A 22,819-nucleotide genomic window follows, 5' to 3' on the forward strand; every position below is an offset into this window, starting at 1 on the left:
GAGTCTTTGTCCATGAAATTTCGATCTTACAAAACTTACCATTTTCGATGTATAAATAATGACGTCATCACCATAATTTGCATACGAAAAATAAATCACACCAAATTTCAAAAGAACATTATACAGTGAAGGATTGGTGTTAATTTCATAGTGTTGGGGTGACTTTATCCTGATTTTTAACACTGTCATTGATTTTATACTCAATCACATGCCATAATGTACTCGAGCATGACTATATCATTAGATGAACAATATACATCAATTCATGACTATATTTATTAGATGAACAATATACATCAATTCATGACTATATTATTAGATGAACAATATACATCAATTCATGACTATATTTATTAGATGAACAATATACATTAATTCATGACTATATTATTAGATGAACAATATACATTAATTCATGACTATATTTATTAGATGAACAATATACATCAATTCATGACTATATTTATTAGATGAACAATATACATCAATTCATGACTATATTTATCTGAATGAAATAAACAATTTAGGAGTCATGAATATTCCACTACTATTTTCATGTGCTAGCTGTCTTGTAAGTCAGAAAACCTGACAAATCTATTTACGGGTCAAATCAACGTGTGTTTGCATCTCTAGAACTAATTAGAGGATACATCAAACTAATAACTGATAATACATTAAGTGTCCTTTGCCTGATATGATTTAGTCCTTGATTTTGATGAAAAAATATGATGTGTATGATGACTGAAAATACCCCTTTTTTCTCGATAAAAAATAAAGAATTTGACTTGAAGCAGAATTAACTTTAGGGAGCGATCAGTTTGTACGGACGGCGGGGGGGGGGGGTAACCTTATTTTCAAAGACTGAACAAAATTATGAACCCCTTGGCTGTACTTACATTTCCATACATCAAATGTATGTGCATACAATAAACCATATAACAATGGCTATAAATATACGTTCAAATATAACATGAACTCTTTGTCTCTTGATACATCCCAAGCATATGACATGGAGTCATAACATTGCACCTTTTAAGCAACAGTTTTGTTAGAAATGACTTCTCAATATTGCGGGCCATTATTAGTTGCATTGTGTCATCATGTGGTATAAAAACTTGCATGTGTAGCTGTACACGTAACACAAAAGAAATGAAATACCTTGAAATTTACGTACTGAATAAATTGCTCTAAAATCTGTGCCTCCATTGACCTGAACATGTGGAATTGCACACAAACATAGCCAATAGAGAAACACTTTCAAATAATTTAATGAATTTGTATCTCTAAATGGTAACTGACCTCCACTGTGCATGTTTTCCCAAATGTTCTCACTTTCTACTTGATCTTTTTTTATTATTTGTGTCAATATGACTTAAAATGATTTACACTTTGAAACCCTAAAATTAGTGATACTTTTATGATATAACTATATAAAAAGGTTGTGTTTTATTTCTGAATGGTGCAATAAATGGCCTCCAAAGGGTGTTCTTTGCTCTTACCATGCTCTAACCATGGGAGGGACGACACCCCCTCCCCCACACCTGCATAGCAGGCGGGGGCACGACTTGAAATGATTTAAACTTTAAAATTAGTGATACTTTTCTGATATAACTAAGTTGTTTTACTTCGAATGGTGCTTTAAATGGCCTCCAAAAGGTGTTCATTTTCAAACAGCTGTTACCCCCCCCCTTGTATAGCAGGCACACACACACGCACGTAGCGTGCGCTATTTCATACTATTTCAAGTTCTCTCCCTACTTTGAAACTTACTGAAACCTCTAGGTTTACAATTATATTAACTCCATTTCTAATATTGTACTTTATAATTAGCTGAATTAATCTATAATGGTAATAGTTCACTCAATCTAAGAGATATCCTAGAACTTTTGGTTACTAAACCATAAATAATTTGCATGTCCATGAACAGACAATCATACTTCTCATAGGATTCCGGTCTAAAGAGCTTTATACAAGTGATGCAATGGATTTGGGATAGCAATTTACCAGATACACTTAAAATTACTGTAAATGTAACAAGTAAAATTAACTATGCAGTGTGTGCTGTATTGTGCTTTGAGAATCTACAGTGTCTTTTGCAAGAATAAGAAGAATGTTTCTTGTCAACAGATGTCGGGGGGGGGGAAGGGGGTCAGTGTTTTTTTTATTTGTCGGGGGGTTGGATTATTTTGTGGATGAATCGCAGGGGGTCACTATTTTTAAGTACAACATGAACAAGAAGTCACTGGCCCACCCCCGGCCGTAAAAACTGATCGCTCCCTAAACCCATTCACTGATTCAGTCTTGTTACTTGTCTGTAGTGTGGTTGTCACGGTCGGTGTCTCTTAGGGACAGGTCAGTTTCTTCGGCCTGGAGGTGGATTTGAAGGGGGGGGGGGTCACCCTGTTTTTGAAATTGGCAGTGGGGGGGGGGGGGGGTAATTGTGTTTTGGATTGTGATGGAAGACCAAAATCCTTTTCTACAATGGCATATAGCCTTGTCTGAAATGTGGTACATGTCAATATTTGTTCTTGTCCCTGTTTCTTACATGAATTCTTTAATATTATTTATTAGTTCAAACATAACTATACATATACATATACATGTATTACCTAGCTACCACACTAGTTACAGAACATGTCATGTAAATGCTTGGCTGTTTCACAATCAATGCTTAACTTATATTGCACTTTGGGGCAAAAGTGAACTTGAAGATTTCGTAATGGTAATCTTCATAGATAGTTTATAAAAGAAGTTAATCTAAAATGTTCTACTCGTCAGTATGAACTTGTCAGAAGGGATTAATAACACTTTCTATTTTGGACACTATATGTTATTGACACTAAAAATCACCACATCTCATCAGATTCCAGTTTTTATTATACACGAGGTATGACCACCTAAAGTTCTCTAACATACTGGTGACTTTACTATACATGCAATATTAATGCCCCTATACCAATATTACGGGCCATTTTTATGTGACATAGGAAACTCATTTAAAACTCACATTTACGTTAGCTATTCAAAGCTTGAAAATATTACCACAAAGGTTATGAATAACCTAAACATTGCCTTAATAGAAGAAAAAACTGCAGATCTGCCAGGGGAAAACCCAAGGACTCACTCACCCCCAGAGGTCACTCATGCATTCAAACAACAATCAGATGCACCAACAACCTTTTTACTCTGCTAATGGTATTAAATTTTTCTTAAATATTTTCACCCTATTCTAATTTGAGATAATATTACCAAGATAGTCTAAAATTGCCTTAAACTCCAAATCTCCCCTACCAATGATACTATCATTAGATGTGCTCACCTTTACTACATGTATGATGATGCCATTTAACTTTTTAGGAACACATTTCAACCCCATGTAAGTTATAAAGAAAAGTTTCTGATACTTGATGGTGCTGTCTTGTAAAGCATGGATTAAGTTATTGCTTGAAAGGGTCTGAATAGCCTAAATATTGGCTTCAAGAGTAAAAATCCTCCAGGGCTTCTAGAGGGAGACCCCTCGGACCACCCACATGAGGTGGACATATCCTAATCTCAAGATATTCCCCTCTTACTGTCAAGATGCTATCAAAGTATATTTCAAAAGTATTTCAACCCTATGTAGTTGCTATTTACATGTTGGTGCTGTCTTGTAAAGCTTGGAAATTATTTGTCTGAAAGGGTCTGAATAGCCTCAACAGTGACTTTTCAGGTTAAAAAACCTCCAGGGCTTCTAGGGGGGGGGACCCCTATAAGAGATGCACATATTCCCTTTTCAAGCTTTCCCCTACCTTTCAGTCAAGATGCTATTAAACTCCTTTTAGAATATATTTAACCTGTGTCGTCAATAATTATAATTATGATAGTGCCCAGGATCTTATAAAGTAGATGCAAGACAGTCAAGTAGTCCACATTGAGTCACGATAAAAAAAAACCTGTCATGTGAATATTATATATATGGGGGGGGGGATCATCATGTTTTAGAATTAAGTGAGGGGCGGGGGGGGGGGGTCAGCCTGTTTTTGGTTTTTACAGATGTCAGGGGTCAGTGACTTTTTCTCGGCCCGATTTAAGAATCCCCCATTACAAAACCTTCAAGTTCACTTTTGCCCCAAAGTGCAAGATAAGTGAAGCACTGATTGTGAAACAGCCAAACACTTACGTGGCATGGCATGTTCTGTAACTAGTGTGGTAGCTAGGTAATACATGTATTATATGTATAATTTTATGTATAGTTATGTTTGAACCCTTACATGAAGTAATATTTAAACCATTTATGAAAGAAACAGAGACAAGAACAAATATATATATGTACCACAGGCTAACGAAACTGACTGGTCCCTGACATGTGTTTGAAACTGTTTGTCATGATTTGACAAGTGTCCTGGTTGGAGAGGTACGAGCAGGTTGAACAGTATACTTGATCCTGTGCATCATTTCCCTTCCAAGATATTTTTTTTCTAGCAGCAGTGGTCCATCTTTTTTTTCCCATCACCCACTCATATCCGAGTTTTTTTTTCAAGCAAATCCACTTGGCATCTTTTTCCCCCCCGAAATCTTCCAAGCCCCCCCCCCCAGGATATCAAATGGTCCACCCCTTAGGCTGTTTTCCGACGGCGACTACTAACTGTCAGTGTGACATGTCCCCACTTTCATCGCTGATGGTGATGCATGTTAGAGCCCAATTTCACTACAAAAAAAAACACATTATAAGTCACTGTTGAGATTAGTATAGCAGTCAACTATGCTATCACTTGGCAAGAACATGGATGTATTAGTGAGATGGCAAGAACAAGTTGACGGCCCGTTTCAAAAGGAGACTAGCTGCATTCTGCCTTCACTGTAGTAATACCATTGTTACAGTCGCATGGACATGTACACGTACGTATATTCTCCACTGCGTCACAGTGTCACACTGCCACCATCACATTTACACTAGAACATAACACCCTTTTAAATCTTTTAAATTTCTACAAAACATTTCTTCAAATACTTTCGAGTATATAAAGTCAAATATGGTTGTCGATGAAGTTGCATGGGTAAAAACAGGCGAAAAATACGGATTTTGAGAATGGCTATGAGAACACTTACCAACATCAAATTGGGCGCCTGCCTCGTTCTGAGATATATGAACCTTGACCTCGAAAAAGCATCATCGCCGATCGTTAATTTACATCGTGATCTCGTCTTCCAACAGTGATATAAGTTGCAATAATAAACAAGTGATGTAGAATATACAATAAAATGAGATAAAATGAATTAATACTTAGTCTGGGTTATTTTTTTGATAGATCGAGAATGTGCGACTTGTTGTGGAAAAATCAACTAAATTGAACAATAGTGCCTTGAAATGTGCAACCTTGCTAGTCCACAGTGATTCGATAGAACATTCGCCATGGTAACTGTTCAACAGAGTAAACAGTACATCACAACTCAATTTTTACGCAACTATCATCATGTTTTAAGGAATATTATAACTTCCTACGACTTTATGTTCACGTGTTCAGCAATAAATAACATCTCTTGGCCCTTGGGTATCGCAAGTACACATATATCATGAGTCGTGCGCTCCTTTGTACGCGCTGAACACTGTATAAGACCCGGATGTTGTAAAGAGCTCGACCTCTACCTGAACGTTCTTAAAATCGGCAAAAAAAAGTATACTTTTGAGCGTATCTTTTTAATTTGCGTCTTTGGTGTTCTCTATTTTAGTTGTGAGGTTAATCAATTATGTTGTCGATCGTAAGGTGTTGTGTATTTGGGGTTTGATTTTGTGGCTTGACTAGAATTGTTTGGCCTGGGAAGCTTCAACCCGCTCGTCTTCCAACAGTGAATAAGTAGCAATAATAAACAAGTGATGTAGAATATACAATAAAATGAGATAAAATGAATTGATACTTAGTCTGGGTTCTTTTTTTGATAGATCGAGAATGTGCGACTTGATGAGTTAGCTGGATTAAACGTGTGTACAAATAATGACAACGGGTTAGCTATTTATAGAACACCGACATCATTCCACAGTTGACGGTGGCATGGCACGCGCTTCAACAACACTGTCACCTGTACCATGTGTACACAAATATCTAAATGTAGGAAAGGGCGTGGTTGATGTAGAAAGAAATCTTCCTGTTCTCATAGGAAAGGTAAACCCTGCGAGGAACGTTTGTAAAGTAATCCTTGTTTTTTCCCGACGCTTTTCATGATTTTGGATTTCACTTTGTGTCGTACGCGTGGCCGTGGATGGTTGCCGTACTATGGGGGGGGGGGGGTCAATATAGACAACAGTCGGAATCGAGTCACGGACCCACACACGCCATGGAAACTTAACTTCCACCTCTGTCTAACGTCTGCACCGTCGTAACGGCAAAAAGGCACGAGGTTTAACCCCGGGGTTTACTATTTCACACCTGTACATGAGCAGCCACTGGGCAGATTTGTGGTTTTCATGTTGTTTAGACCAAACATGACGATCTTAATAGAATCGCTACTCCCAAAGAAAAAACGCACACAAAAGTGTGGGATGGGTGTTTAGCTGTTCTTACGTGCCATCCCACTGGTGGTGAAGGATATCCGCCCTCTCTCTCTCCCGCCCATCCATTGGGTTTCAATTTGCCCGCCAGCCTACTCACTGTCTACCTACTATCGACTCCCCACCAGGAAAACTATTCGTTATATAGCAACAATTCATTTTGACGTACACAGTGAGCGCCCATCCCCCCACAATTCCATGTTTTCCCCTCCCTTTGTAAAAAGAAATTCAAGCCTTCTCTGTCACAATTCTTCCTTGTTGACTCCATCCCCTCCCAGTAGCTACCGATCGAAACAGTGCCTGCCTCCTGAAAAATTACACAAGAACAGCTTCGTTGACATGCACTTGAAAACATGACTTGACCCATATATGGGTCACTTTTAACTAAACTTCACGCGTGATCGCCTAACTGCGTGAGTGCGCAAAATTTTAAACCAATCAAAATAAACAAGTTCAGTGACAAGAAATTCAGGGTGAATGAACTATTTAAAATGTGAGTAAAATGTTGTATCGACATCTGACTAGTACGTACTACCATGCATGCCAATACAAGGGATGAAAAAAACTGAGTGGCAAGGTTTTCTAAGCTAGCCTAAATCATGTTAAAAGCTTATTTCGTTATTTACTCCTTAATGTATCGTACACATTTTCACAATCAGGCGAGCGATTTTTGAAGTAGGGTGGCCAAATGACCCCGATTTTTCTAATTTAAATTAGAAAAAGTCGGGAGAAAAAGACAGCCGAGGAGCGGAGATGGGCAAATTTGTATGTACAATCTAAAACAAAAGTAATTTCCAAGGTCTTGGTCGAGGGCGCTAAATCTCAACACAGCCAGCGCACGCGCGCAGAGAACTAGAAGTAGAGAAGCGACCACAACATTCAGTTGTCGTCTGCAAAAGTTCCGCTCACATTCTTGCAACGTCTAAAGTGCATCTGTGTTGTCAATTTTGCTCTTGAATCACCATTAATCTATCACACGTAACATTTTTCGACGTTTTTGCTAGACCCAAGCTGTGAGTCGAAGGTAAGGCCATCGTTTTGTAGCTAGTACTAGTTGGACTATACCGTGACAAATTATCCTTGACTTGGTTTCGTTTGGTGGCGAAAGTACCTATCCAGAGCTGACATGTACTATGACATGGTTTTTATTTGATTCATCAGACCTGTTACTGTAATAGATTACCCCTTTAATATTAGCATCGTAGCAAACCACGGCCTGTTTTACGGCAACGTTGTTAACGAGCCTCCCTTTCGGTGTAGTACTAGTGGTAGAAATAATAACTCTGGCTTGTAAGAATGAATTTTAGAGGAGGGACATTGTCAGAATCAAGTCCCGTCCTACCCTGGCCGTCTGCAAGCAGGAATACTTCAGGGCCGTAAGCTATAGCCTGACCAAATTGCCAGGGGGGGGGGGGGGGGGGGGCAGAACTTTGTCTTGGTGCAATCATGCATTTAAAATTGAGAAAAGTGCTAATTCACATAAATTTGCATGCAATTAACATAATATATATTTTAGCATACGCAATTAAATATCATATGTAAGGTCAAAAAAAATAAAAAATGCTTGTCAACGGGTAACCTAACCCATCACATTGGGTAAGTAGGTCGATTTCATTTTTTCACAATGCTTGACAAGGATAAAACAAACCATATATAATGACAGCACAATATTTCAGGTCGAGTTTAGATAGAACTTATTATTCAGTCATCTCGATACTATCTCATGCAATTTGTCTGCATAGCTACATTTAGGAAATGTACACAATTTAGTGTGGTTAAACAAATGGTGTAGTTCCTCGCACCCTCTCTTCTCAAAAAATGTTAAGCCCCGCCAATTGAAACTCAGGCATTATTTTAGCCACCCCTTCTGTCACCTCTCCACTACAGTGGAGATATAAAATCATATGGTACAATGATGCATTGGAAGGAGACAACTCCAAAGGTGAAAAGAAAATTGAAAATAAGACAGTGTAGGAGGCCATTTAGAGGCATAAAATATCAAACCATAGACATATTAATAAAATACCAGAATTGAAACAATTATGCTTTGCATTACATATTATCTGGAAGTGTATTTTGTTGTGGCAAAGCTGAAAGATATTATGCGGATGTGCACATGGTAAATGACTTCTCCTGAAGTTTAATTTCGTTCCAAAAAATCCTGAATAAAGAGCAAAACATTTTAAGACTTTCAGACTTTTGATGGCAAAATGGTCATAAACTTTTGTTCAATTCTTTTTAGTGCACATTGGATATTTAATCTCAATTCATGCTTGTATGCAACATCAGAGCCAAGTAAACCACTGTATAAGATATTTTTAATTTGGAATAGACTCAAATATATATTGTTACATGTACTATTCAGAAAATATAAAGAAATATCCTTAATTTTGAAAAAAAATGCGAAGCCCGCATGAGGATATATTGCCCATCACCAGAAAAAAATATATGGGTAGGTTGAACAGCTTTTTCATTTTTTCGGGCCTAATGTCGTATCTTTCAAAGTAGTTGCTGAAAAGATGTCACATTCACAGTAAAAAAAATGGATGGTGCTTTCTCAAATAAGTAACACAACAAAATAATCATTTTCTTTACCCAACTCCCAAAACTGTTATGGCCTCGTTTACGTCGGAACCCAAGGTGAACTCAGTGAATTCTCCTTGTCATTATCATTATAATGGAAATTGAAGTTTGGATTCTGATGTTGACGGTACAGCCCTATTTACAAATTCAGGGCCATTCTTTCCATAGCATATTGTCGCTTCAAAATGAATTTCGGAATAACGCTAGTGTCAGTATGCAATGAGATAATTATATCAAACAACATTTTAACCAAAGACAACGTCGAACACAATTATTGAAAGAAATATCTTCAAATAGTGGATCTTAAACTGCGTACCTAGTTTAATAGTTTTTCAGGGCCACCAAATATTCCAAAAAGAGATCTGCCGTTTTATCAGCATGAAATGTTTTAATATAAGAAACAAGATGTAAATGAGATCGAGCGCATCTTCGGAGTCACTGCATGCAGCATAGCAGGCAACCTCACGTTGAATGACTTTTCCGTCTTTTTTTTGGTTTCACTTGCTGACATTATAATTGCGACTTGCTATGTTCAAATGAAGGAGACTTTCAAGAATACTGTTACTCGCAGAAAATGCACAGTGCATGTGCACACTTCTTTTGTACTTTCCTGTGCAAAGAATTTTTAATTTGCTGCAAAAAGTTACAATTTTTAACTGGACACATTTTAAATCACAGTTAAGCCAGCGTACAATAGCGATGTACGATACATATTAGCCATGAGTCAGATACTAGATAGCCATGAAGGGATCATGTTGTTTTATAGTCTCATTTATGACACATCAAACACAATTTGTTTACAAAAAGTAGTTTTATTACAAGTCAGTTCTATTGTAAACATTTTTACATTACAGCCCAGGAAAGTTCAACCTCAAAGAAATAGAAGTATTCTGAATATATACAGATAAAATTCATGAAAGTTATAAAATATATCATGACTGTCATAAAACTTCACACGCACCACATCAACAAGCATAATAAAACTTTGTAAAGTTTGATATCAGTGAGAAGGACTGTTAGTTGGTTAGAGATAATTGAGGAGGGATGGTATCTGTTATATGTTCGATATCCCCACAGGGACATGTATTATTGCTTAGATTGCCGTTTTCTCAGGAAAATATCATATGAATTGGGCTGCTACAAATGTATCAATCTTTATACTAGTAGAAATATTAAAAGGGTGGACATCGGGGTTGTAAGTTTAGTCTGTAGACCTGGAAAATAACAATCTATGAAATATTACACGCCCCTATGGATATCCCTACCTCCTACAACAAAAGTCATCATCATTGTAAATTAAGGAAGAATGTACGTCCAAGACATTTAGTTTTCTAGCAGATACTCATATGTGGACCTGATGAGCACATATAGTTTCTCCAATAACCAAAACAGATAGTCATGGATCTGCAGTGTTTATGCATACCAATTACCATGGTCTTAAATGAGAGCTTCTTTTTTCATCACCCCTATCCGATTCAAGAAATGAGGAGCAACCAGATATGTCAGTGGTTTGTGTCCTGCATGTTTTATTAGATAAATTACTTGTAAGAAGTTCTATTATTTACCTAGTGTACATCAATTAATAAACGTTTGGGAACTGGTCGGCATATCCATGCCTTACATTTGTCCAACTGTAAGTTTATTCGATGCTACTCATTTTATAAGATAAACACTTAATTATTCTGACTTAAGGATCAAACAATAAAGGGAGGCTAAGAGTAACTTGGTACTAGGATTGATCTGTCATTTTCTCTTACCAGAAATCAAAGCAAATAAAAAACACGCATATCATTCTGATTCACACTGATCTGTTACCTGATTAAAATCTAACTTTTCTACACTGAAGATTCAATAAGGGTAAATTTGAATACATCAGAATTTTTGTCAAATTGTGGTACATATATGTACATGAAAACAAGCTCAAAAATGTAGAAAGTGGTCTACGCAAATACTGTAATACTGGATATGTGTACAAAATTAGATGTCCATGACAAGATTTACTATTTAACATGATATATTATCGGTATACAAATAGTAAACACACTCCCATATTTAGCACTCTGACCAAAATTATATTAAACACACAATTAAACTTGGAGAACCACTGAGTTTTTCTCCATTGTGCTTGCCTCTTGCTTTAATAGTTACAAAAGCTGACCTTGAGTAGCCCCTCAGAAACATGTAGTCTGTTGATCATGTACTATGTACATTATAGACTTCAGCTGTGTATGAGTAGACTCTGAAAGGGATGGTTGATTAGGACAAAGCTTAAATGTTCTTTTGCTAAGTATGAAAAGTTCCTGCGTTCTATACATTCCACAAATATCTGTTCAATGATTTCTGGTTTGATAATATTAATTGTGTAATTTTGATTGAAATAAACCACACAGACATAAACAGCCATTGAATACATTAACTTCAGTCCATCTCAGTATGTTACAGTAAAACCATGGAGATGAAGAAGATAAATTTGATTTGCTAGTGCTTGTGGCATCATCAACCAAATCTACAAGTTATATGCTTCTGAGTTGTCACAAGTTGCGAAACAGACAATTACATATTTTTCATGAATCTGTCTTCAAGTGCTTGATCAGTGACACCACAGTTATCACCCAGGGGCTTGATGAAGTCATCAAATGTGTGATAATATTAGTTTCATACCAAAGAGTAACTTTGAGCAAGAAACCGTTTGATACCATCTCTGTGTCCCTGTTTTTTATAAAAAGTTAGTATCATCTTGCTTTGCCCAACTTTTATTAGAAAGACATTTCTACTTTTAAGAATTTAAAAGTACTTTTTAATGTAATGATGCATCATTGTACTAATAAAGTTTAGCTTCTGCGTTTAACCAAAAACTTTACATAAGTAGCCTTTACAAAATACATTTTAATCCGAACTGTAAATGTGAAACAACTATTAAAGTAGTAAACTATCCTTTTAAAAATATCTTGAGTAAATGTAATAATGGTGGCCATCATATCATAGATGGCTCTTTCATGTCAAAGCTCAAGTCATTTATGAATATTTCTAACTATCAGACAAAATGTTTTAATCATACACTGATATATATATATATATATATATATATACATATGTATGTGCTTAATGTGGTTAGATTTCAGTACATCACACCTCTAAATAAATGTTGCTACCTTGTGTTATCACACGCAAATGTAATTTGGCCAAATTTTGAAATTGAGTTTTCACTGTACATACTTTGGTAATACTAGTTTGTTTGCCTAGTTTTGTCATGTTTGAATATTTAGCAAAATTTTGATTATTTATTTGCTATAAATTGTAACCTATCTAATATAAACCAAACACACAATTAAAATTGAGTGATGACTAACATTTAGTATGTCATTTCATGTGCTTCACATCCTTTATGTATGATATTAATTATGCAAACACATTATTCTCGAGTACATTGTCAAAGCTTCAGATCTTATTTCTGAAATTTAAAAATGTTGAATGTATAATATAAATCATTCCTATGTGTACATACAGTATGTTTAACAGTTTCTTGTAATTATATGTATGACTCTACTACATTATATGTAGCTCAGTGTTTTTGTAAAGGTTTGGAAGTCCTGTATTAACAGAATGGGAAAAATTTGTACTTTTTGTAGATATATAGCTAAGCCATACTTGTACAGCAGTGCCAAATGTATTCATGAGTTAAATTTACAATTCAGTCAAACTGCATTGTATTTGTAAGCACACAATGCAGTCAGAATATCTTGTATGACAATGATATGCTTTACATATTGCATTGTACAGGCACGGAATGCTAGCTTCCATACTAGGCTGGCAAACATTTTTCCACTTGGCCTGCAATCTCAGTTTTTCAATTATAATATTGTTCATGGATACCATGGTTAGAAGCTGGTTGGTTCAAAATGTTATATGATGCCTATCTTATGCTGATTATTAAAGTCACATGATGCTGATATTAAGTCGGGTGTCAAATTACCCAGATATGACCTAGTTGGCTGTATACAGAAATGTGACCTTCATACAAATAATCTGTTAATTTAATGGTTATTTTTTGTCATGGGTAATGGCTGCAGATATCGAGGTGTGGCCAAAAATACTGAGCTTGAATTACCATGCAAGCAGGCTGAGTGGAAACAATGCATGAAAGGCCAACCATCCAGCCTAGTCTGCTATGATGGCTGCAGAATGCAGTAATACTGCAGCTGCATTGTATGATATGATGTAGTCACACACTAAATGTATACTGTCCATATTGTAACTATTCATGAAAGCATTTCCATCATTGTTTGACCACACGATGAAACAGTCAGTGTGTGACTACGTTATATTTTTAGTAAATGCTAGCCTACATACTAAATATAGACCTTTATCCAAAATATAAAAATAACAAAATATCTTTATGCCACAGTGTTTTAATTCAAATTTGTTAACCAATGTAACGGCTCAGGTATATCCTAGACCCCTCGCTTGGTTGTGTCCTCTCACCACTTGCTTAGACATCTGATTTAAATATTTATTTTCCTTTAATGAAGTAATGCAATGTAAAGTCTTACTGGGTTTTTAAATCTACCTGCTGTGTCATGTCAGTGGAGTCACCAGTGCCTGAACTGAATCAATGAGGGTTGGAGCGAAGCAATATAAACATATTAGTTGACAAGATTAGCCAATCACAGAGGGAAATTTCAAAAGGTTTTATGATGGACTCAGGCATTTGGAAGTGGGTTGAGTCATTGCTATGTGAAATCATAATCTGATTTTAGGTTTGCATACAGTATTGTCAGGCAAATGTCGAAGCAAGGTTTTCGAGAGAGGAGATAGCTGAAATCAACCAAGCGAAGGGTCGATCAAGGCTAGTTCAGGCAGAGTTTGTAAAACCACCATACTTCTGCAATAACATGTATATGCTCATTATTGTTAATCTTTTCAATCTGAGTTTTCAAATACACTGTCAAAGATTCATATAATAATCTGAACCAAGTAAACTATGAAAAAATGTGAAAACAACACAAACTTTTCTTTGACCATTACAATGCGAAGGTTAGTATTTTCTACTACTGCAGTTTGTTAAAATCTCATTTGTAAATTAGTAAATTCTCTTCATATCCCCTGCAGCTCAACATCTGCCATGGTCATTTGTGACTTGCTATAAAATGAATTGCTAAAACCATCTCTGAAAAAGAAATAGGAATGAACAGTTAGTGTCAGGGGTGGGTTTTTTTTGTGTTCAAGAGAAAATCGTACAAAAAGAAAATAATTGTGTCAGATAGTATTGGTTATTTCATTGTCCATACTCCTTCCCTACCCCATCACAATAGTATGCAATTCTTCGGGCAAAAAATATATGGTGTTTTTTCACTTTCTTTTTAATTTAGAACCATACAAATCAAAAAGACATTCCGTTTTGTCAAGATTTTTTTTACAGGGTTTCCTTAGCTATATGGAAGCAGCGTGACATTATTTAGAGAATAAACTAGATATTAAATATGCAATTTGTAGTGGAAAGAAAAATTTTACATTTTGGCTGATAAACAATCAGAGAAATTTGACAACAAAGACTGATTCAATTGAATAACCATTGAAATAGATTCTCTTTTGATATCCATTTTTATTTTAGCTCACTTTTTTCACTAGATGAGCCAAGACAATTATGTTCGAATTCAGCATATATGGTTGACTGAAAATGTTTCAGAGTAAGTTTATTTAACACATGGTAATTAATGTAGTTCCTTCAACAATAGTTTAGCATTCTGGCAGTAGCTAATGATAATTCAACAGGTTTTAGTAATTTATGACTTTGGTAGCATGCATATAAAAACAAAAATAAGTTAGAAAACCCATAAATTTTTGACTGTTTTTCTTCAATATAGTCAGATAGTAGTAAGTGTGCCCTCTGAGATTGCAATTTCTTGTGAGTGACCAAAATCTGGTGTTCCCTTATCTCTTACTGACAATAGTATTCTGGCCTGCAACAACACTTTTTTTGTCTTTCATTAGAGAACACACTGGTAGTACTACAGATTTCAAATTAAGGGATGACTTATGCACAAAGTCTCCCCACTTTTTACTCATGTATTGATGTTAACGTTAATACCATAACAACATTTGCTGTTCTGCAAAAAATCTGTTTGTTACGCCAAGTGTAATGTTATTTTTATAAATTGTCTTGGATTACTTTAGGCATTATTAGGTTGTGTGTCAATAATATACAAAAGCATGTTGCTTTTATTAAGTATGATACAGATGCAATTATACTTCTTAAGTTTTTGAAAAAAACTAATAATGATAATTTTAAATTGAAGATACACTATGCATTAAGTTTAATAATGTTATTTTGCAGCATTACCAACAAATACTATTGTGTTGTGCTTATAAGTAATGAATAAATTAAAATGAACATGATTTTTAAAACAAGAAGATATATTTGGTCATTTGTATTTTATATGAAGAATTGCTCTGTGCGTAAGCTTGTTATGCCCCTAGGCTTATACCTGTAACCATTACTGTAACGATTTGTGCTACATGTATGTTGTAATAAACAACTGACAGCAAATATTTGATTTCAAACATAAACAGAAGTACTGTTACCTCTATGCTCTACTTACTTGCTCCAAAAACTTGTCTTTCATTTTCATCATATATAGAAATTATAATTAGATTATCACCCATATAAGACAATATAAATCATACAATTTGGGATGTAATGTATGTTGAGTGGTGGGTTATTGGAGTAAGAAAAATAGCTGAATACTAGTCCAGTCTGACCTATCAGACGTTTATTGAGATTTCATTCATTTAAAAGTAGTATGTGTCTTCTTAATAGCACAGTAGATTTTGAATTTGCGACTTTTGAGTTGTAAATTTATAAATAAAAGGGAAATGTGAAATACAAAATAATTTTTCATATTGTAGATCATAGATGTTTCATTATTCCTGGATTTACTGTGAAATCAAACACTTGCTGTAATACAGTACCTGTTTGTTGATGTCATGTCAACTGTATATAAAGTGTTAGGAAACTTATCAGCTTTCAGAAGGTTATTGTTATGTTGTAAGCTTTTATTAAAGATATGCATGCTGGTAAAAATGAGGGGAAAAATGATGCAGTGGCAGGAAAGAATGCTGCTTATTTACTCATTATTATGCATGGCAGAAAGACTTTGCTAATTAAGAAACATGTTCAATGGACTTAGTCTAGTAACTTTGTCCAAAGTGAACCTGTAGTGGTACTTTTTAACTATTTAAGAAAAAAGATATGAAATGCACCTGTTGTGTCCCTGTAGGTTCTTCAGTCATGCATTTAACTGTAGAATAACACACCAAGTATTATAAACCAATGGCGAAGATGAAAGGAAGAGACAAATTAAGACAGGACATTGTAAAAACATGTACAGTATAGTAAGACACACAGAACATAGACTCAGACTGCATGTAGCAGTCCCTTCCACCACGTATATGAACAACACAACATTTTACACATCTAATGGTAAAGATTTTACAGATTGCTGCTTCAGTAAAAAAAATACAAAGAATGTCAGTATAGATAATTAGATATTTTTAGTGTGTATAACAACATACACTTATTCCCATTTGGACAGCATCACATACATAAATGCATTTTGCACAAATTTAAGTATGGCAGAACAGCATTGGTATAAATGTTATTGTGACTATTGTAAAGACACTGAACAAATTGGTAAACATACATACATAAACATAGATCCATTTACTCATCAATGCTACTATGATGTGATATGCCAATATTCATGCATCGATGCATTTTCTACGGTATACCTCAGTTTACATCTTACTAGTTAACAATTATGGAGTCGGTTTGACCATGTCTCCCTAATACATCCATGGTTTGACAAAAATACATGACATTGTGCAGACTCCTTCATTTAGTGCTTCATGCAATTTGGTGCATTCTAAAATTTAATCATGTTATATAATTTTTTTAAGCATGCATTGATTTTCATATTGACTATTTTAGAAAACGAATAATTTGGAAAATAACAAGTAATTGCAAATACAAGACATTCCAAACTCACATAGGCCCTGCTGCCACCTTGTTGCTATGTGAAAAAAAGAAGAGAGCAAAAGTTGTTAGATTAGTATGCTGTGTATTAATATGACAGCAAGAAAAAGGAGATTTTGTAAAAATTGTGTACAGTATTATTGTAATTGGAATTTATGCATTTAGATGTTTACAAATGGAGCAGTACGGAGTCATCTAAAGTGTCAATCTTACTGACACATTCTGTATGTGCTATTGTGATCATTCATTCAGTGATGGAGCTAAATTAGTACTCACACATATAACCTTGTATTATGATAAAAAAAAATTGTAGTTGATTTTCTTTTGAAAAACAATATATATATTCTTTGTGCATGACTTACACTTCCACTGTAATATCTAGTACAATTGTAGGGTAATTTTCTGAAAGCACTGCCAGTCACAAAACAGTTGCAAAATGTATGTTGTTACTTATAGTAAACTGAATGTGAAATTTGTTCTTCATACTTACTTGAAAGGTGCTCCATGCCCATCATCAGGGTAGCTATATAAAATGAATTCAGACAGACGTAGATAAGCTATAAATTATGTAATTGATATTTGGAAATTGAATAATTCTGGCACCAATTGGTATGAGGAGTATATACTAATTATTACTAATTATGACATTGTTTAGTGTAAGCCACTTTGACAGGCTTGAAGTTTGCACAGTGAAACATATTCCATTGTAGGAATGTATGACCTCCATGTCTGGTTTAGTGTAGAAAACCTATTATTAAACAAACACTAAAAATTTTTTTACTCACAAGAAACATTTGTGCTGTGTTTTTATCAGTTGATTCTTATTTATTACCTTAACATGTATTTTTTGTCAGCTTTTCATAACATAACCCCAGACTTGAAATTAGCACATACACTACACTGCAAAACATTGTATCGAGACTAGCAAATTTATGAGGAGGTAGTCTTTTAAGACCAAGGGAACTCAATTATGGAAAATTGTAACAAAAACAGTTGACATGGTTATAAATCTGAATACCAAATGTAATTAGTAGGCATGCTATCATGTGTTGAACAGACTGTTATGCTTTCCTTTCAAAATGAAACAATATTGTTAAAAGTAAAACATTAGTTGACATAGCATTACTGTATATATTTTATACAGTGGTTCTGCATAAATTAGTGAATATAGTTACTAACCCTTTCATTTCTATATCATCATCACTGAAATAAATAAAAGGAAGATAAGGTATTTTATTTTAATAGAAACAAATATCAATATTCAATGACAAAATAAAAAAATGAAGAGAAAGTCTGAAAGTACTTGAGAACATATTCTTAAAAGTTCACTGCAGTTAATTACTTCTTTGAAACGTTAACAAAACATTTCAAAAAACTTCAAGAAATCATTCCTGTATCTTTGTGTAATCTCATTTAGTATGACCAAATATTTTTGGATAATAACTTTTAACATGTATTAGAATTTTTTCTGCAAATTATCTAAACCATGAAATTATGTATTGTATGCTTTGTTGAGCAATTATCTTAAGTATGTGTAGAACAAGATGCAAAGGGATAGACATTTATAAAGTAGATTTGATGTGAAGTACACCATGGATAAAAGAATCAAGCCAGCTCTGAAATAAGTTTTTAATCTGATTAATTGATTGAGCATTGGATATTTACAGTTGTTTCTGAGATCAATCAAGTAGTCACAAGTTATCAGTCATTTGCAACATCAAACCAATGCATCATTTGTATTAGAATTACATTAATCTTTTCATACTGTACAGCAGTGGGATCTAAGGGAAAAGTGAGTGTGTGAAATGATTGTATTCCATATATGCAAAATAACCAGAGAAGATAGTTTGCTGAAATAAAAGAATGCTGCTACATTTTCAAAACAAAAGCCTTCTGAAATAGTAATGTGACAATGAGAAATATATTCCAGAAAGATTAAAGCTCATTCCAAAAAAAATAAGAACATTAGCAGAAATATGGTACAGTACTGTACAGTACAGTAGATGTTTCATTGCTATCTTTATTGATGTCACATTGTCAGTCAAGGGCATTTGGAGAACATGTACTTACTCTTCATATGAATCAGCAGTTTTCATTCTTCTAAAGAACTTGGCCAACTTAACACCAAATATTATGCTTGGCATGAAGAAAAATACATACCATCCATTGACAAACCAGAAAGCATTCTAGTAAGAAAAGGATTTACATGTGTTGGTCAGCAAAGTTATCTTTTTACTCTGAAACTACAGGGGTATTTTTTGAATCTGGAACAATTATTGTAATTTCAAAATTTCCCATTTCCTCCTCATATGCATATTCATTGTAATTTGGGTAAAAAACACCATCTGATACATGTAGATACGTTCACTTTGTTAATTTCAATCTCAAATGTATCATCCTTTTTGTGTCCTTTTTGTCCTTCCATTAACTTTTCCATGTTGTTGAATGTTTATGATGATATGTTATTATATTATGCAACATATATTCAAACATTGCACGTTACATTGTTTTCAATGGAGAAAGTGATGACATAGCCATCCGTATATAATGGTACAGGCCGAAATCAACCCAGAGCTGTTTTCTATATTGACTGACATCAAACTAAAACTAGTTTGGTAGATTGAAAAAGCAAACAATTTTGCTAACATCAAAATCAAAATTTCTTTCTGAAAAAGGCTTGTGAATGGAAATTCTGTCAAAACCTACTCATGTTATAGACTAGTGTTAGATTTGAATTTGCATACAGGAAATATATCACAATAACGTATCAATATCTTTGTCCTATTGTCCTAATGTATGTCAGCAAAAGTGAGGTACCCAATATTCCACAAGCAATATAAGCCAGTACAGATGATCAATAGTTTACATGTGAAACAACAATATTTGATAAATTCAAAGATTAGTTAAAAATCATTTAGCGTCATTGTTGTTGCTGGAATTAGACTCACTTTACACAAATCCAACACAAAAATGATGGTATATATAGTATACTTACAAAAGGATCCAAGAATGATCGGCAAATCAAATTGAACACATTATCAATGACATTTGCAACAGGTTCACATTTACCAACTTCTTTTTTCAACTGTCAATAAATGATACAGAAGATATTATATATATGTATAAGAAAACCAATGATGACAATCATTGTTACAGTAATAATATTTTTAGCACATAATTTATTCAGACTGGATTACAGTAAAGTGTTGGCAACAGCAGAGAGCAAACTTTAACTGAAGGTAGAAATATGAATTGTCATCCTCGAAAGAGCTATGGATGTTTCATAATAATCACTCACCATATTTGTGATATAGCTGGAAAATTGTTCCAGATAGGATGTTATACGGTTCTTGTATGCGTCAGTTTGCTGAAAGTGGAAACGAATTAATGTTAATTAGTATAACATTTAAAAAGCATGTATTTCAATGTAGAAAGTTGAAGGTACATGTTCTGGAATTCAGAAAACCCTTTCTAAAAGTGGATATAAGTAAAACCTAGTCTAGTATTGTTTTACTCAGGGAGATACATGCCCTGAACTGAATCCAAATGCATTCTAATTCAAGTGTTGTTTTCACATAACACATTTGTGGTTGACCTTGATTCTGAATGAACTACCCTCTTTGATGTTTGCAAATTCTATTCATATAAAGATTCATATAAAAGTAAATGCAGTAGTAATAGTATATCAGCACATCATGTAAGAGTTTTGCAAGTGACTACTAACTTCTAAGGAGGCATGTTCCAATGAGTAGTAAAGCATAATGAGCTTTTTATTATGAAACAAAAATGATGAAGTTCCAGACCACATCTCTTTAATATTCAGAATACATTATGTGATGGTTGAATATAAGTACTAATTTTATACTTTTATACTTTGCTTCAAAAAATAAGTTTATGTGTGAAAAAGATTTTCTCCAAATTTATGGTGAACAAAGCTTAATAGCTCGCGCAGCGGCATCGAAGCTGCCGCGAAGGGGCTCAATGACTAGTACGCATGCGCGTCGTATATACTATTCGAAAAAATTTGGTGGTTCTCCCAATGATGCATTGCGGCGCGCACTGACTACGCATGCGCCTTCCATATACTACGTGCATTCTCCACGCGCTACCGTATCATCGTATATCATAGGCGACATAACATCACCATGCATTGCAATATTGTAACAGTAGGCCTGTTGGCACGATTATCGTAACATTGTAACGAGTATCGAGGCATCACTGTACCTCAAGGAGAAATTGTTACACTATTTGGAAGTTTGATGCACGGCGGTACGCGATACGGACCACTGATGACATAGCGCAGTTTAATTTCCGGGTTGTGGAAGTGTGGTTTTGATATTTATATTGTCGATAATTGTTTTTTTTTACATGTTTTAAAAAGAATATCTACTTTCCTATGTTTGTTGGTACAGTAACATTCCTAAATCATCGAGTTGAATTGTCCAAAGACCAACGTACGTTGGTGGATGGTCTATGATAAGTTGGCTGATTGAAAATGAACAATATTAATCTAATGGCTATGATGGTTTTTGAAACCAACAACTGCATAGAGTGTTACTTCTCGTCCATGTCAGAGAATTAGTTGTCATTCAATAAAATAAATTTTGATGGTCAATACCCCTGGAAAAGGACCCAAATCAAGTGTATCAACCCTGGCCCAGGCAGCCGGTCACAAATGAATCTACCCTGCGCGAGCTTATGGGCTTTGCCTAGTTATGATATTATACAAAAAAGAAAAGATCATAGTCCTATGTGGTGACAGTGTCTTCATGCCACATACATGTAGTTTTTAACTATTACTATGATATATTGAGCCCTGCATAAATAATAGCAAAATTTAAGATTAACAATCAAACAGTAAAATCATTAAAGGAAAAGAAATGTTTGTATCATACAGAAAAGACAAAAAAATAATAATGGTATTTAAAAATGAAAATAAATGATTGGCACATCAGCATTATATAATTTATAATATATTATCTTAAGTTTTTAAACCTTTATATTTGTAAATTTGGTAGTAACCCTTAAATTTGGCAAAGTTAAATGATTGTGGCCCCTTCCCCCTTTGGCTTTAAAGATAGTGTAAAATAAGGTCTGACAAGTCTTATAAAATGCATACAACTAAAATTATTTTGAACATAGACCCCTCATGTGTAGGGTATGTGTTTTGAAGCATATCAGAAGTGACACAATACAAACTTAAGGTATGTTAATGGATATCATATGTGTACAAAGGGAATGGTAACTAAGACTATGGTGGTGATTTTTGAAATAATTGATAATCAGTCATTCTGAAACTATTTTTATGTTACACTGAAATTCCTAATCCCAGTAGACCATTAAAAGTATGTTATTAGTAGTTGGAATTAGCTAAAATTTCAAAACAACGTACCCCTCCATTCACTACTCCATCACAGTGTTTCAGCTTGTACCCTTTAAAGCTTTAATCACCAACATCACCAGAAAATTATAATGTACAGTTTTGAAACTCAAACAATGTAATGAATGTACTTACACCTGTTAAAATTCCATCTATATTACTTGAATCAGCAAGGAAGTCATCAGCATCATTACCAGATGCAATAGTATTATCAACATTACTCTGAAAGATGAAAAATTTGTAATAATATTTCACTGTGACAGCTAGTTGTAAAGGCTGATTAGGTATGTGAGATATG

General features: G+C 34.4%; 1 protein-coding gene across 3 annotated transcripts in view; it reads right to left on the bottom strand.

Annotated features, from left to right (window-relative positions):
• Positions 1-9,924: 9,924 nt before the first annotated feature.
• Positions 9,925-22,819, bottom strand: part of LOC144446949 (prominin-1-A-like) — a 62,503-nt gene continuing 49,608 nt past the window's right edge. The window contains exons 20-28 of one of the 3 annotated variants that reach the window (XM_078136796.1): positions 22,657-22,743; positions 20,440-20,508; positions 20,137-20,226; positions 19,212-19,327; positions 18,321-18,344; positions 17,632-17,664; positions 17,155-17,178; positions 16,370-16,407; positions 9,925-14,276 (exon numbers count right to left, since the gene is read on the bottom strand). In XM_078136796.1, coding sequence (XP_077992922.1) covers positions 16,404-16,407; positions 17,155-17,178; positions 17,632-17,664; positions 18,321-18,344; positions 19,212-19,327; positions 20,137-20,226; positions 20,440-20,508; positions 22,657-22,743 — 447 coding nt within the window. In that variant the 3' untranslated portion in view covers positions 9,925-14,276; positions 16,370-16,403. The remainder of the gene's footprint in view (positions 14,277-16,369; positions 16,408-17,154; positions 17,179-17,631; positions 17,665-18,320; positions 18,345-19,211; positions 19,328-20,136; positions 20,227-20,439; positions 20,509-22,656; positions 22,744-22,819) is intronic. The other 2 variants (XM_078136797.1, XM_078136795.1) reach the window with 2 other exon arrangements.

This window comes from Glandiceps talaboti, chromosome 15 (assembly GCF_964340395.1).
Source record: "Glandiceps talaboti chromosome 15, keGlaTala1.1, whole genome shotgun sequence".
Classification (NCBI taxonomy): domain Eukaryota; kingdom Metazoa; phylum Hemichordata; class Enteropneusta; family Spengelidae; genus Glandiceps; species Glandiceps talaboti.